At 46.3% G+C, this 13,679-nt stretch overlaps 1 protein-coding gene and 1 long non-coding RNA gene across 3 annotated transcripts in view; one reads left to right on the top strand and one right to left on the bottom strand.

The window, feature by feature from the left end:
• Positions 1-13,679, top strand: part of LOC127600698 (uncharacterized) — a 135,198-nt gene that overhangs the window by 101,505 nt on the left and 20,014 nt on the right. The window lies entirely within an intron of this gene.
• On the bottom strand, positions 179-13,458 carry cers2b (ceramide synthase 2b). Of its 2 annotated transcripts, none has more exons than XM_052065238.1 (11): positions 13,322-13,458; positions 8,395-8,568; positions 8,053-8,170; positions 7,859-7,977; positions 6,534-6,591; positions 6,287-6,337; positions 5,188-5,280; positions 4,760-4,888; positions 4,463-4,569; positions 3,299-3,452; positions 179-2,298 (listed from the first exon to the last, which is right to left on the bottom strand). In XM_052065238.1, exons 1-11 carry the CDS (start codon positions 13,357-13,359, stop codon positions 2,146-2,148), a joined length of 1,194 nt encoding a protein of 397 aa, XP_051921198.1. In that variant the 5' UTR covers positions 13,360-13,458; the 3' UTR covers positions 179-2,145. The 2 variants fall into 2 exon arrangements, with proteins under 2 accessions (XP_051921198.1, XP_051921199.1); XM_052065239.1 differs by lacking the exon at positions 13,322-13,458 and adding an exon at positions 12,723-13,208.

Below are 13,679 nucleotides of genomic sequence, written 5' to 3'. Positions count from 1 at the left end.
GATTAGCATTATACTGCACCTGCATGACGGTTGGGGATTCTCAATTGATCCGAAGTTTCATGATGAAACAAATGAATACAATAGACTTCATTCTCTGTGGAATCTGAAATGAGAACAACTTGAAAATGAATCCTTTGCTTCAAGTACGTCGGTAAGAAAGAATACAAGACATACAAGATTGTCAATGTGATTCATGATCTTTTGTTTTTATTATTAATAACAATACTTAGGGAGTCATTTAACAAAAACAAAAAATAATAATACTGTAACCCGGAGCCAGATTTTGCTTCTGTGCGACCGGTGGAAAAAGAAAGCTTGCTGGTCGGTTGGTCGTGATTAGTTTGAAAGGAAAGTAGAGCAATCAAGGTACCGGTAGTTGGCGGTGGAATGGGGGATATGTGGAGGAGGATAGTGAAGAAGGAGGACATGCTGCTTGTGATGTGTGTGTGTAGGAGGCGGAGACAGAGAAGAACAGGACAAGCAGAGGAGAGGGAATGTCCCATAAATTACAAATAAGGCACTTGACATTGGAGGGAAAACAATTTTGAAATGTTAAAGCATAACAAAACATGGCTTTGCGATAACCTCCTGGCGACGTCAAATATCACACTTTGAGACTCTTTTCATGTACAAAACGTTTGCCCGGGGTCATCAACATCACCCAAGCAAGTAGGCAGTGGGCATGAGCAAGATTCCACTTGTTCCGATAAATGTGAATAAAACAAAAAAAAAAACAAGCAAACACAATCAAAGCTGCAATTCTGCAAACGGGTCAAATCTGAAACAGTGCTCAACATACTGCTTCCATGAATAGTGGCCGTTCCTCAACTGCAGATGGGAAGAGGCATCGATGTGAACTTGGGTAGTTACAACACATCCCCGTGATCCGCATGCCTCCAGTGTTGCTAAGCGCAGTGATTCCATGTGTGGAGGGCGAAAAAACCAAAAACAAGGGATGCCGGCACATTGTGCTGCATGCGGTTGGACACATCGCCGTACAATTACCACCACGGGGCTAGGAATAACCTTTCATGGGTAATTTCTTAACAAATAAACAAAAAAAAAGGTCAAGCCCATGACAATCTGTTGATAAACGAGCATTTTTCAAGTTATTTTTGAGGCCTGTGTATTGTCTTTAACAGGAAAGTCACCCTTGCCAAAATGGCCACCATGTAGGCACGGCGGTTAATTGGGCTGCGACAATGCGCTGGCATGAAATGAATGTTCTGGTTGTTTTTAAAACAGTCTTCCCCAACAAGTGGGAACATTCACCGACTTATTTTATAAACAGTATATATATTAGAGAGAGAGAGAGAAACAATTTAACATTATCTCCATTAGGGGGCAGTGTTGTATTTGTATTTTCTGTCACTGTCTTCTTCAGGGTGCCAGCAACTCAGATTAAAAAAAAAAATCTGATGTGCTCGGGGAAAAAAGTAAATCTATTTTTGGAATCAGCATCAAGAATACCTCATGGCCATCTCTGATTAAAATTTTCTGTTGACCGGTGTAATTATAGCACGGCTTCGATTTGCAAAACTACTACCTTGGGAGCATGGTCGGTCTGTTGGAGGGATGGCAGACAGTAAACTTGAGAAAATATTTTGGGACTGTAGCTTTATGGCATTGGAAGTGAATGAAAGTCCCAAGAGCTTGACAGAAAGTGTGAGGCACACAGTTTAGAAAGTCAAAGAAAGGAAGTGTGAGGTTGTGCAAAGACATCGCGATAGCTCGTTGCATAGACGCAATTCAGGAAAAATAAATGCCCCGTCCTCCCCTTTCAAAAGAGGGATGCTCCATTTGTTCAGTTTTAGTCAAAGCAAAAAGCAAAAACAATTAAAGCGAGGTGTAAAAATGGTGTTCTGGTTTTTTTTTTCTTTTGAAAGAAGCCGTTATCCGGCTGTAAGGCACACGAGCGAGGAAAGCTACGCGGGGCGTGGCGCGGTCACTCCCCTCCGCCCTCCTCTCCAGTTTCTTCCCCGTCTGCGGTGAGAACGCATGCGGGCCCACATCAGCGTCAGGCCGCGTTCGTTTGGCTTTGTCCAAATGTGTGTGTATGTGTGTCGTGCTGTACAAAGGTGTCAAATTTGCACGTCTCTCGCCGCCGCCGGCATACGAGTCCATGCGGCGTGCACGTCCTTGCTGTCATTCCAACTTGCTGTGGTTGTTGTTGAGCACCGCGTGGCCGTTCTGCAGCGGTCCGTTTGCCTTTGGGACCTTTTTAACGTCCTCCTCTTCCTCCTCATCTTCGGATTCGTCCGTCTCGTCCTTGTCGCTGCGCTCGTCATCCACCTTTTCCTGCAAGTAGAAGAAAGCGTGCGTGTGCGCGTGATCCTTTTGATGCGCAACGAGCCGAAGGCTTGCATGACATCACACGAGATGACGCTTCCACCTTTCTGTCATTTGTCAACATTTTGGCGGACTGAAAGTCCCCGAAAAGTGAATATGAAGTGTTGGAAACGACTGGGCGGGGCTTTGTTAAGAACCTTTCGAATCGATTTCGAGGCCTGTGATTGGAATTCGATTCCTCATTGATTTGAATGCTTTCATCGTGATTCAGTCGAAAGTAGTAATAAACAAATAATTATTGTAGCTTTCGACATGGTTTAATTAAATATTGATTCGGATGCTCCTGTGAATATGTCCTGTGTCCCCCCCTTGCGTTTTTGAGCAATAAAACATTTGGAAATAAACAATGGCACAATTAATTTGCTCACATGGTGTCCAAAAGCAAAAAAAAAAAAAATGACAGTTCTGTATAAACTGAAAAACTAAAGCCACCCCTAAAAAAAGAAAATAGTAACGCCTAAAGTGAATCATTGAGCAGTATTTCTGAACAGATCCCGCATAAGTGAGGAAGAATATTAAGATATTCTTCATTTGTCCCACAATGGGGAAATTTACAGTCTACAGCAGCAAGATTGTGACTCAAATCACATCACAAGGCAATGGCGCCAGATACCCACTGTGAAAAAGGCACTCACGATCTTACATCGTGGGAAAGGCTTGATTTCTAAGTGACTCGATGAAAAAGTGTGTCATGAAGCCCCGCCCAAAAAAAATAAAAAATAGTGAACGCAGAGTACTACAAAAAGTCGTCTTCACGCGTTTTGTCAGTTATCTTCAAACTATTATGTTAACTGTTTGTAAAGCGCTTTGTTACAGCTGCCGCTGTTGTGAAAGCGCTATATAAATTAGCATGTATTGTATTGTATTGTATTGTATTAAAACGTATTTCAGGAGAAAAAATAAATAAATCGCGGAATGTACTTGACAGGGTCTTTCAAAAAACACTTACATTGTTGGTGAGGAAGCGGACGGCAATCCGTATGATGAGAATGGCCCAGAAGATGTGAAGACACTGCAGCACCATGAGAAGACCATTGAAGAAGTAGTAGCCAAAGAAGGGCTCATAGATGGTCACGGGGTACACCCAAGTGCAGTAGATGATCCTGCGTAGATGGTTCATTTTTAGGATGAAAACGTCTCCAATAAGTTGCTTAGAGATAAAAAAAAAACTGCCACTATCTATGCTAAATGTTGGCATGTCAATTGGAGTTTTCCAATATGTCAGCATTAAGCTAGCAGGCCAATTCTGAAGGCCTTGTTTAGGGTCGTTTTAAATATGCAAGGTCTAATTCTCAGCTTTCAATGTTTAGTTTGACAGTGACCTTCAAAAACATTTGAAATCAGTTTTCAAAAAACATTTCACAAAGTGTCAACCAGCTGCCTGGTGTGAAGTGAGCGGAGTCGAGTCCGCCGCTACCCCCTAGCGCTCGGATCTCACATTACAATGGCCAACAGCAGTGATGGCTTTACGTGTCCTTTTGGACGTTGGTTTAAAATCTTTTTTTTCAAGCAGATGAGCTTTTTTTAGATACTTTTGCTTAAAAAAAAATTAACTGTTATTATAACCCTGGGCGGCCCGGTAGTCCAGTGGTTAGCACGTCGGCTTCACAGTGCAGAGGTACCGGGTTCGATTCCAGCTCCGGCCTCCTTGTGTGGAGTTTGCATGTTCTCCCCGGGCCTGCGTGGGTTTTCTCCGGGTGCTCCGGTTTCCTCCCACATTCCAAAAATATGCGTGGCAGGCTGATTGAACACTCTGAATTGTCCCTAGGTGTGAGTGTGAGCATGGTTGGTTGTTCGTCTCTGTGTGCCCTGTGATTGGCTGGCAACCGATTCAGGGTGTCCCCTGCCTACTGCACCCCCCGCGACCCTAGTGAGGATCAAGCGGTTCGGAAAATGGATGGATGAATTTTATGCACCCCGTAATCTGATAACACGATAAACTGTCCACTGTAGTAACCGCCGCCCCTGAAAGGGTTAAATCTGAACCCCTACCTCAAGAATTTGGTAGCCCGGTCACTCATGAGTCAGGGGATCAAGGTAAAGAATTTCTGGATGGATTGCTTTCGGAATGTTTCATCAATTCAAGTTGAAGAACGTCAATTTTCAACACTACCGGAAGGGGAAGATGCCGAGGCGAGTTACGATGAAGACTGCGGCGAATACGATGAAGATGTAGTTGCAGGCATTTCGCCAGCCAGCATAGTTGAACATCTTGGCAGACTGGGAGGAGGGAAGGAGAGGGGGGGAGAGAGAGTGAGAGTGAGAGAGAGAGAGAGAGGAAAATGTGAGTATTTCTCCACTAGAGGGCAGTGTTGTGTTTGGCGTTTCTGTCTTTTTCAGTGGGCCAAGCTCAACTTAACCTTATTGACGCAACTGTTGGATTTAAAAAAAGCCTGATTTATGCGTTTACCTCCAGGAGGTAATCAGAGGAGTCATGCACCAGCATGATGAGCGTTCCGGCACGGATGTAGTTGACGCACCAAGAAAAGCTGATGAGGAGGATGGTTGCCACATGGTGGACTATCTGCTCCTTGAAGTCCTATAAAATAAAAATAAAAAAAATCAGCCGTTTTATCTTATTCACGCGTCCGCCGGGTTCGAAACCTGCTGTGCGCAGGATTTTCATTCAGCTGACGCACGTCAGGCAAAGTCCAAACACATGCATTCGGTCTCATACACATGAGCGACAACAGTCCAATGTCCACACACACACACACACACACACATGCCAGAACGGATCACACAAGAGGACAGAATGAGTTTTCTTGTTTTGCCCCCTCTCAATCACCCAGTAGGGTCGTTTGTGGGATTTGCTTCGATTTTTTCTGATCCACTGACTTTGCGTTTGACATCGGAGGCCACGCTGAAGAGCAGGGAGCCGTAGAAGCCCAGTTCGATCATGTAGTACCAGTACTGAGATGGGAGCAAAGTCTGAGGAAGGGAAATGAAACAACATCAATCCGTTTTGTGTTGTGGAAAACTTGATTTGAAAAAACAAACAAACTAAATTAAAACAAAGGGGTGACATGCTCCAATTACACTGGTCACTAAACTACAATTTTTTTTTAAATTAGAGATGCAAGTAAACCTTTCCGGACATGTTTTTTGCGCAGATTCCAAAACTGCCCTTGTTTTTTTCCCATAGCACATCATCTTTTCAAAATAGTAACAATAATACGTAATAGAGTAATACTGTATTTTTAGTCATACTTATGAATGACGGGTTAGGCTCAGAAACGTGATTTTTTTTCCCTCTGAAATCTTAACGCTATAAATGACAATGCATCGTATAATCTGGATTGCGTGGGCTTTTTTTGGTCAAATGCTATTATAGACTAAAAAATAAAAACAAAACATCAACCCGGTCTGTTGGGGGGGTAAAAAAGTACAGCCATTAGGAAAAAAAAAATCAGGACCATATTGGCTTTTACCTGGAAAGTAGAAATCATTTCATTCATTCATTCATTCATCTTCCGAGCTGCTTGATCCTCACTAGGGTCGCGGGGGGTGCTGGAGCCTATCCCAGCTGTCTTGGGGCAGTAGGCGGGGGACACCCTGAATCGGTTGCCAGCCAATCGCAGGGCACACAGAAACAAACAACAATTCGCACTCACACTCACACCTAGGGACAATTTAGAGTGTTCAATCAGCCTGCCACGCATGTTTTTGAATGTGGGAGGAAACCGGAGCACCCGGAGAAAACCCACGCAGGCCCGGGGAGAACATGCAAACTCCACACAGGGAGGCCGGAGCTGGAATCGAACCCGGTACCTCTGCACTGTGAAGCCGACGTGCTAACCACTGGACTACCGGGCCGCCCCTAAATAAATATTTATTATAACAATAATTTAATATATATAAACATTCATGTAATTCCTGCATCTGGCCAAAACAGCCCCTTTGCATTTCATTCCAAGTGCGCTTTCAAGAGACGTACCAGCACAGGAAAGCCTTGCCACATCTCCTGCACGTCATACAGCCACGGTTTCTGCAAGAAGGACAGGACACTTCAACAACATGGGTCTGAACAAAAATGTCGAGTGACGCGGCACATTGGTGGCTGGACCCACGCCCCCCCCCCCAAAAAAAAAATCAGCAGTCAAAACAAGATCTCAGCGTGGATGCTACACGAGGACGTAAAGGAGATGGGAGAAGACAGCCGGTGGAATGGCGGTTATACTCACATCGATGAGGGCGGCCAGGCCAGCAATGAAAGCAAGAAGGTAAAAGGTAAATCTCCAACTGCAAGAGAACACACACACACATAGACAAACTTTCTGCTCAGTCAATGGAGAGAAACCGTTGGCGCATTTACTAACACGCATGCGACCATACAAAAACACACAACACAAATCCTCAATTGAAGGGCGACTACAGTCGGGTGCACACGTAGTCAACAATCAAGCCAGATTTGAGATCTTTCAGCAGAGGCACGATTATTCCACAAATTCCTCCAAAGTCAGATTGTTGCGGCCATACTTAAAAAATAAAATTAAATTAAAAAAAGTACTAGTCACTTGACTTGAAGTCCTTGCCAATATGGAGACCCGATCCACGAACAATTACTAAACGTTCAGATTCATTCTAAATATCCAACTCTGGGCTACATTGACTTAGATTTGCTCTTGATTTTACTGCTCGGTGCTTTCTACCGCCTTTAGTACCTTTCATTCATTTTCCGAGCCGCTTGATCCTCACTAGGGTCGCGGGGGTGCTGGAGCCTATCCCAGCTGTCTTCGGGCAGTAGGCGGGGGACACCCGGAATCGGTTGCCAGCCAATCACAGGGCACACAGAGACGAACAACCATCCGCGCTCACACTCACACCTAGGGACAATTTAGAGTGTTCAATCAGCCTGCCATGCATGTTTTTTGGAATGTGGGAGGAAACCGGAGTACCCGGAGAAAGCCCACGCAGGCCCGGGGAGAACATGCAAACTCCACACAGGGAGGCCGGAGCTGGAATCGAACCCGGTACCTCTGCACTGTGAAGCCGACGTGCTAACCACTGGACTACCGGGCCGCCCCCATTTTTCCCCCTTTAAATAAAATTTGAATCGTTTTCTCTTGTTATGGGACTTAGTTTTTAATGACTTCATTTTGAGTCATCCTCTCGTGTCCAAAATAATACTTGTATGTTTGATGCCCATATCCTGTGTGTGTAAGCTCAGGTGCTGTCCGGTTTTGCAGTTTAGAAAAAATGAGTTCTAATCTTATCACGGGATGAGGCCGTCGTTTTAACCGCACCTCTGTTTCCATGAATGATCACACACAAACTGGAGCCGCAGTGGTGATTGAGTTACTGTGGGTCATGCGCTCACGATTGTGTGTGTCAAGGCAAAAGGTACATGGAGGCATTATAACATGTGCAAGCTAAAAATAGAGCGCTACTTTCGTCCGCAGAAATACGCTCATGGAGTCGGGAGTGACACATGAATGGCAGCAGCTCGCAGCACCGCTCTTGACAACGTGGCACACGCCGTATGTCCGCGTATGTGTGTGAGGCTTACCTGGCCTCTCGAAACTTTTTCAGCAAACTCGGCCTGTCCTGGTTCCGCCGCCTTCGAAACCATCGTTGCACTTGTCTTTCCGAGCAGCCCGTCTGCTTGCAAAGACTCACGAGAGAAACCTGCATTTGCAATTGCAAAACCGCCGATTAGTAATCTTTCGAGGTGAAATACGCTCGACGGTTATGAACATCTACCTGCGTGGGGTTTTTGGTAACTTTGCAAAAGAAGGACTCCAGTGTGGGGTTGTGAGGCACCCTGAGCCGTACTGTATCTTTTACCCCGAGTAAAGAGGCCAGAGGCGTTGCCACCGTCCTGCGAAACAACATGGCTGTCAGTGATAGCGTAAACAGAAAATAGTAGTGGCCCCAGTAGTGCGCCATGAGGGACACCATAATAATGAATTTACTAATCCAAAAGAGGAGAATTGGGACAAAAGGTGCAAAATATATATGTATGATTTGACGAGCCCTGTAAAATGACAACGCTGAAGACGCTGACAGACACACACACACACACACACACACACACAAACTGACCTTTCAAAGACCTGACGGACAATTAGGAATAAGAGAGCGATGGGCAGGGCCACCCACAAATCGGTCGCTTTGGCATACACTCGTCCATCCCGGTCCTCCAGGTCAGCCCATCCCAGACCTTCGGGAAACCACAACCGCTCCTGCCAGAACCAGGCGCTCAGCTCGGACAGCATCCTAAAACACGAGACACATTAGAAGTAAGAATGAAGATGGGGCACACATGCTCCACGCCCAGACCAAAATAGTCACAGCACTCCACGCAAAGTGTGAGTGCAGCAAAGGGGTTCACGTCCACACGTGCGTCTCGTGAGCCGGGGCAGTCATTGGGGCACAGTCGGTACGATGTCATTTCAACAATTCCGACGGTGGCACAAACGCTTGGTTTGAAACTGGACGCCCGGCGGTTTGCGTTTGACTGACACGTACAGCGGAGGCCGAGCCTGTGGAGGCCCACGAGAGGGAGCGTGACTCAGAGCGACTGCAACTTTTACATTCATACTTCCCAAACGGCGCATCCAGCGAGGACGTGACGAGTTGGAGGGAGTGTCAGAGTGAAAAAGGGGGAAGCGGCATGTGAGCGATTACTCATCGTATGTGCACAGCGGCGGGGGGGGGGGGGGGAATGGCCGCCCTTCCATTCTTGGGACTCTCAGGAGTCCAACGGTAGAGCTGTCTGCACCCACAGCATCTGTTAATCCTTTAGCATTTCCATCCCCACCAGTAATCAGTAAGGCCCCCCCCCCACCCCCTCTTTGGCCTGGTGATAATCATAAAACCAACTGATTTGTGCCGCGCCGCAAGGTTGGAGGGAATTTCCAAATCAAGGCGGCATATTTAGGTTCATGTGCTGAGATCATCTGTTGATTTCAGCAGTTTTAAGGACTTTTTTTCCTCCCCCCCGCCCGTGAATAACATTCCATTGGTCGAGCAGATCATGAGTCGGCTCTGACCATTTCAAAGGGCCAATGAAAGAGGGGATGCCTCTGACAGGGGAGGGAGACGGGAAGTTGTCTGTATGTGTGTGTGTGTGTGTGTGTGTGTGTGTGTCTGTGTGACTTTTTAATCAATGAGGAACAAGTTGTCGAGTCAACTAATAGATGGTTTACCATGGGACAGAAAGCAAGAACGAGAGCAAATCATTCGCAGCCACGAGACGTGCGCCAGAGCAAACCTTCCACGTGTTCGTCGTCTGGAACGATGACTCATTCATAACACCAGTTAAGTTTTCCAAGGAAAAGCGTCGACATGCTCAATGTGGGAGGTGGACGACAAAAACAGGGCATCGAGAGATCAAAAAACTCGCTTCATGAAACAAGTTTTTGACATAAACAAGTATAAATAGAAGGGCGGCCCGGTAGTCCAGTGGTTAGCACGTCGGCTTCACAGTGCAGAGGTACCGGGTTCGATTCCAGCTCCGGCCTCCCTGTGTGGAGTTTGCATGTTCTCCCCGGGCCTGCGTGGGTTTTCTCCGGGTGCTCCGGTTTCCTCCCACATTCCAAAAAAAAACATGCATGGCAGGCTGATTGAACACTCTAAATTGTCCGTAGGTGTGAGTGTGAGTGCGAATGGTTGTTCGTCTCTGTGTGCCCTGCGATTGGCTGGCAACCGATTCAGGGTGTCCCCCGCCTACTGCCCGGAGACGGCTGGGATAGGCTCCAGCACCCCCCGCGACCCTAGTGAGGATCAAGCGGCTCGGAAGATGAATGAATGAATGAATGAATGAATGAATGAATGAGTATAAATAGAGCCTCAAATTCTTGACTGATCCCAAAGAGACAATCATCATGACACCAAGCGACTTTCCTGGAGCATTCTTCGGTCCAGTACGCATCGTTTTGCATTGCCACTACATCCAAAACGTGCAACCCGCACCATCCCAGTTATCAGTACAGCGGTTTTCGGTAAACCGCTGCGTTTTCGTTAATACGGCGGCGTTAGGTGACCGCTAATGCGGTCATAAAATCAGAACTACAGAAGCATATTTTGATTGAACCAAAAGATTGAGGCCACAAAACGAGAACAATCTCATGAAAAACAGGAAGTATTCTCATGACCTGAAAATATTTTACAAGGGGGACAATCAGAAACAGAAGAGCTCCTGTACATTTTTTTTTCAATCATATTATGGATTAGAGCAGCTATGGACATTCTAATGCATGGGGTTCCCATTATACCGATCGCGATCGACCGGTAGACCGCGGACTGGTCCCAAGTCGATCGCGAGGGTGGAGAGGAAAAAAACTTTCGATCCCGCCCGTACCGTCGCAAACCCGAGTGTACAGCTTGCGAATTGTTTTGCTGAATGGGCCATCGTGCCGCCGCCGTTTCCCAGCAGCTCTGCGGGCAGAGCCGCCAAAGCCTGAATGCGTACATTGTGGCCTGAAGTGGCAGTCGGGGGGGGAGGCTGGCATGCTTCACGCACACGCTTCGTTAGCGTTAACTCGGGTCAGGCCTCCCGAGTGTCAAATCAATCATCGAAATTTTTGGCATTCCTACAAAGACAGTAAAAGAGTCACTCTCCGTATTTGCTGACCTGTTCACGAAATGTTTGTCATGCAGTGGACAGCAATCACAATAAAGATGAATTTGGGTATTAAACCGGCTCGGAAGACACGAACGGGGTCATAATATTCGTGGATTGTCTTCTGCCGACTGGAGAGGCCAAGTCTGCTTCCTTGCCGAGCACAACGTGACTGGCCACATGCCACGCATGTGAGAATCTATGACAGGAAAAAGCCAACGGCTTCTCCGTCTTCAACGGAGCCTGCTCATTATTTCGAAGCGTCATAGTTCCAAATAGTACCTCAAAAGTATAACTCGCGTCGCACAACCGGTGTGATACTTTCGTCCAGCGTTAGCCAGTGCTCAGCGTCAAGCTAGTTGGAGGTGACAACCAACAGTCAGGTGCCTCACGCTGCCTCCAAAGTGCAGAACAATTTGTCCTTGCAATACTTTGTATAACTTTATTTTTTTCCCCACTCATGAAACAATGAATTACTTTGTTTCAAACAAAGAACAAAGGCTTAATGGAATAATCATTACATTCATCGTGATTTCAATCTCAATCGGAATCATTGGGATGTTTATCATTTCCGGAATCATCCGGCCCTACCAGTCAGTTGTCGTGTGCATTATTTAGACAATCCATTCATTTAACTTTGACGGCAAGGCCACGCAACGAGCTGCCGATAAACGGATATTTATTTTTCATGAGCAGGGCGAGAGTGTTCCACTTCCTGTAGATGTGTACATCTCAATCAGCCTAATGTATGGATAATGGCACAAAGCATGAGCCTTAAGCAAGTAATCATTGATTAGTGCGTAAAATGCTATCATTTATACATTGTAAATACAGGACGCGTGTACTTAAGAACAACAGTTTTGTCAAAGAGCGATAAACAAAGCATGAAATCATCACAAATGTACATATGAGCAGTGAGTTGGGCTGAAGCCCATCTCGGGCTGACTGGGTGAGAGATGGGTTACGTCCCGGATTGGTCGCCAGTCAATCACATATTACAGTGACAAACAAGCCGTCACACGTACGAACAGCAGTAATTCTCAACTGAAGGGTCAGGATTACTCAATTACTCGAGAAATCAATGGAATATTGTTATCAATAGGATCAATTCTACAAATATTTATTTGTGGCAACCCGAGCTGAGAACCAGAGAATTAGTCTAACTTGCATTTGTTGTGGGAGAACACGCAAACTACACACAGCAAGGACAAAGCTCGAATTCGAACTCCGGGAACTGTGAGGCAACCACCACTACAGCCATGCCCAAATAAACAAGTATTTTGTTGTATTCTTTTTGTATAAGTGGAAGAAGACCAGCAAAGGTTTCACTGCTCAGGTCGTGAGGTCGACTGATTCTGTTTTGACTGTAAGTCACATCATCATCGGAATCTTATCGTAATCAAGCGGGACAATTCAACCGCAGCGAGGAGTGTTAAAGTAATGACCGATCCTTAAAATCGAATCGAGTGTCGCAATAAATGTGTTGGTTATTTACTCGCAACAGTCACTACACTTCCAGCTGTGCGTTAGCCTACTAAGCTAACTTTCATACAAAATGCCAACAGCGACGCTTAGTATCAAAATGCCGACAAAAACAGACCACAGTGTGTTTCAGAATAAATGTATGCGAATGTTTTAGACGTGGACGCGGCGTTTTGTGGCGTTTAGTAGCCAGAGGCCCGCTATTTGAAGCTAATTAAATGACTCGCGTGAGTGCGTGATGACGTCGTCGCCATTCGCCTGCCGGACCCGCCGCAAAACGCACACATTTGGCCCAAAGCGAGAAATTGGGGAACCGGTACTTACTTTTTTTCTTGTCTTCTTTCTTCCCGCAGACAATTAGGGAATTCGTTCGGCTTGACCCCCACTCCCCCCCACCCTAGAAAAAAAATTGGTTTCCACAGAGACAAGCGAGCTAACGGTGCCGCTGAATGAATGTGTCCAGCTCAAGCTTAGCAGCACACGCAGACTCTTTACATCTTCGAAAGTTCGAATATCACTTTTCTGATGAAAAAAAAAGATGTCCACAATAGGCCGTTGAAAGCAACGCCGAGAGATTTAACACACGTGGCGGGGTAGCGCGATGCTGCACTGCGCCCGCTTGTTGTTCCCCTCGGTTGTCCACAGTTGTGTTTTCTTCCTGCTTTTTCACCCCCGCGTTATGCCGTGTAAGCTTGCGGAGTCCGGCCGGCCAGAGGCGAAAGCTGGCCGGGGGGAAAGCCAGAGAAAAAGAGTGCGGGCGCGGGGGAGCAAGGCACCAAGGCAGGCGGGGCGAGGAGTGAGGGAATAACGGAGAGGGAGGGACAACGACTCGCTGGATGGATGGCGGCCAAGCGTCCGACACTGACACACATCCGCGTTTTGTTCCGCTCGGAGGACACCCAGACAAACAAGCAGGCGGACCACCGTTTGTCATGCAGATGTATGCAGCTGTGTCCACGCATTTACAACAACGCCAAGATTAGCCCACGAGTCTGTTCCCCGTTGGACAATTTTAATTTAAAACAAGACCTCAAAACAGCTAATTGGTATCATAATACTTGATTAATCTGATAATGGATTAGTTGTCAATTAATCAATGAATTATTGCACAACTAAACTAATCACATCAGTGTAGTGAACTGAAATCGTGTATGGAGAGATTAAAACAAACAAACTCATGATAGTAAACGGTCAACTCCCTCCAAGAAAAACATGAGATAACAAACACACTTGCCTCATACACGACGCGGTTTTTTTTATTAATGACGCCCCCTGCTGGTCA

This window comes from Hippocampus zosterae, chromosome 5 (genome assembly GCF_025434085.1).
Source record: "Hippocampus zosterae strain Florida chromosome 5, ASM2543408v3, whole genome shotgun sequence".
Classification (NCBI taxonomy): Eukaryota; Metazoa; Chordata; class Actinopteri; order Syngnathiformes; family Syngnathidae; genus Hippocampus; species Hippocampus zosterae.
The sequence above is the reverse complement of the archived record's forward strand: the minus strand, read 5'-3'. Positions and strand labels throughout refer to the sequence as shown.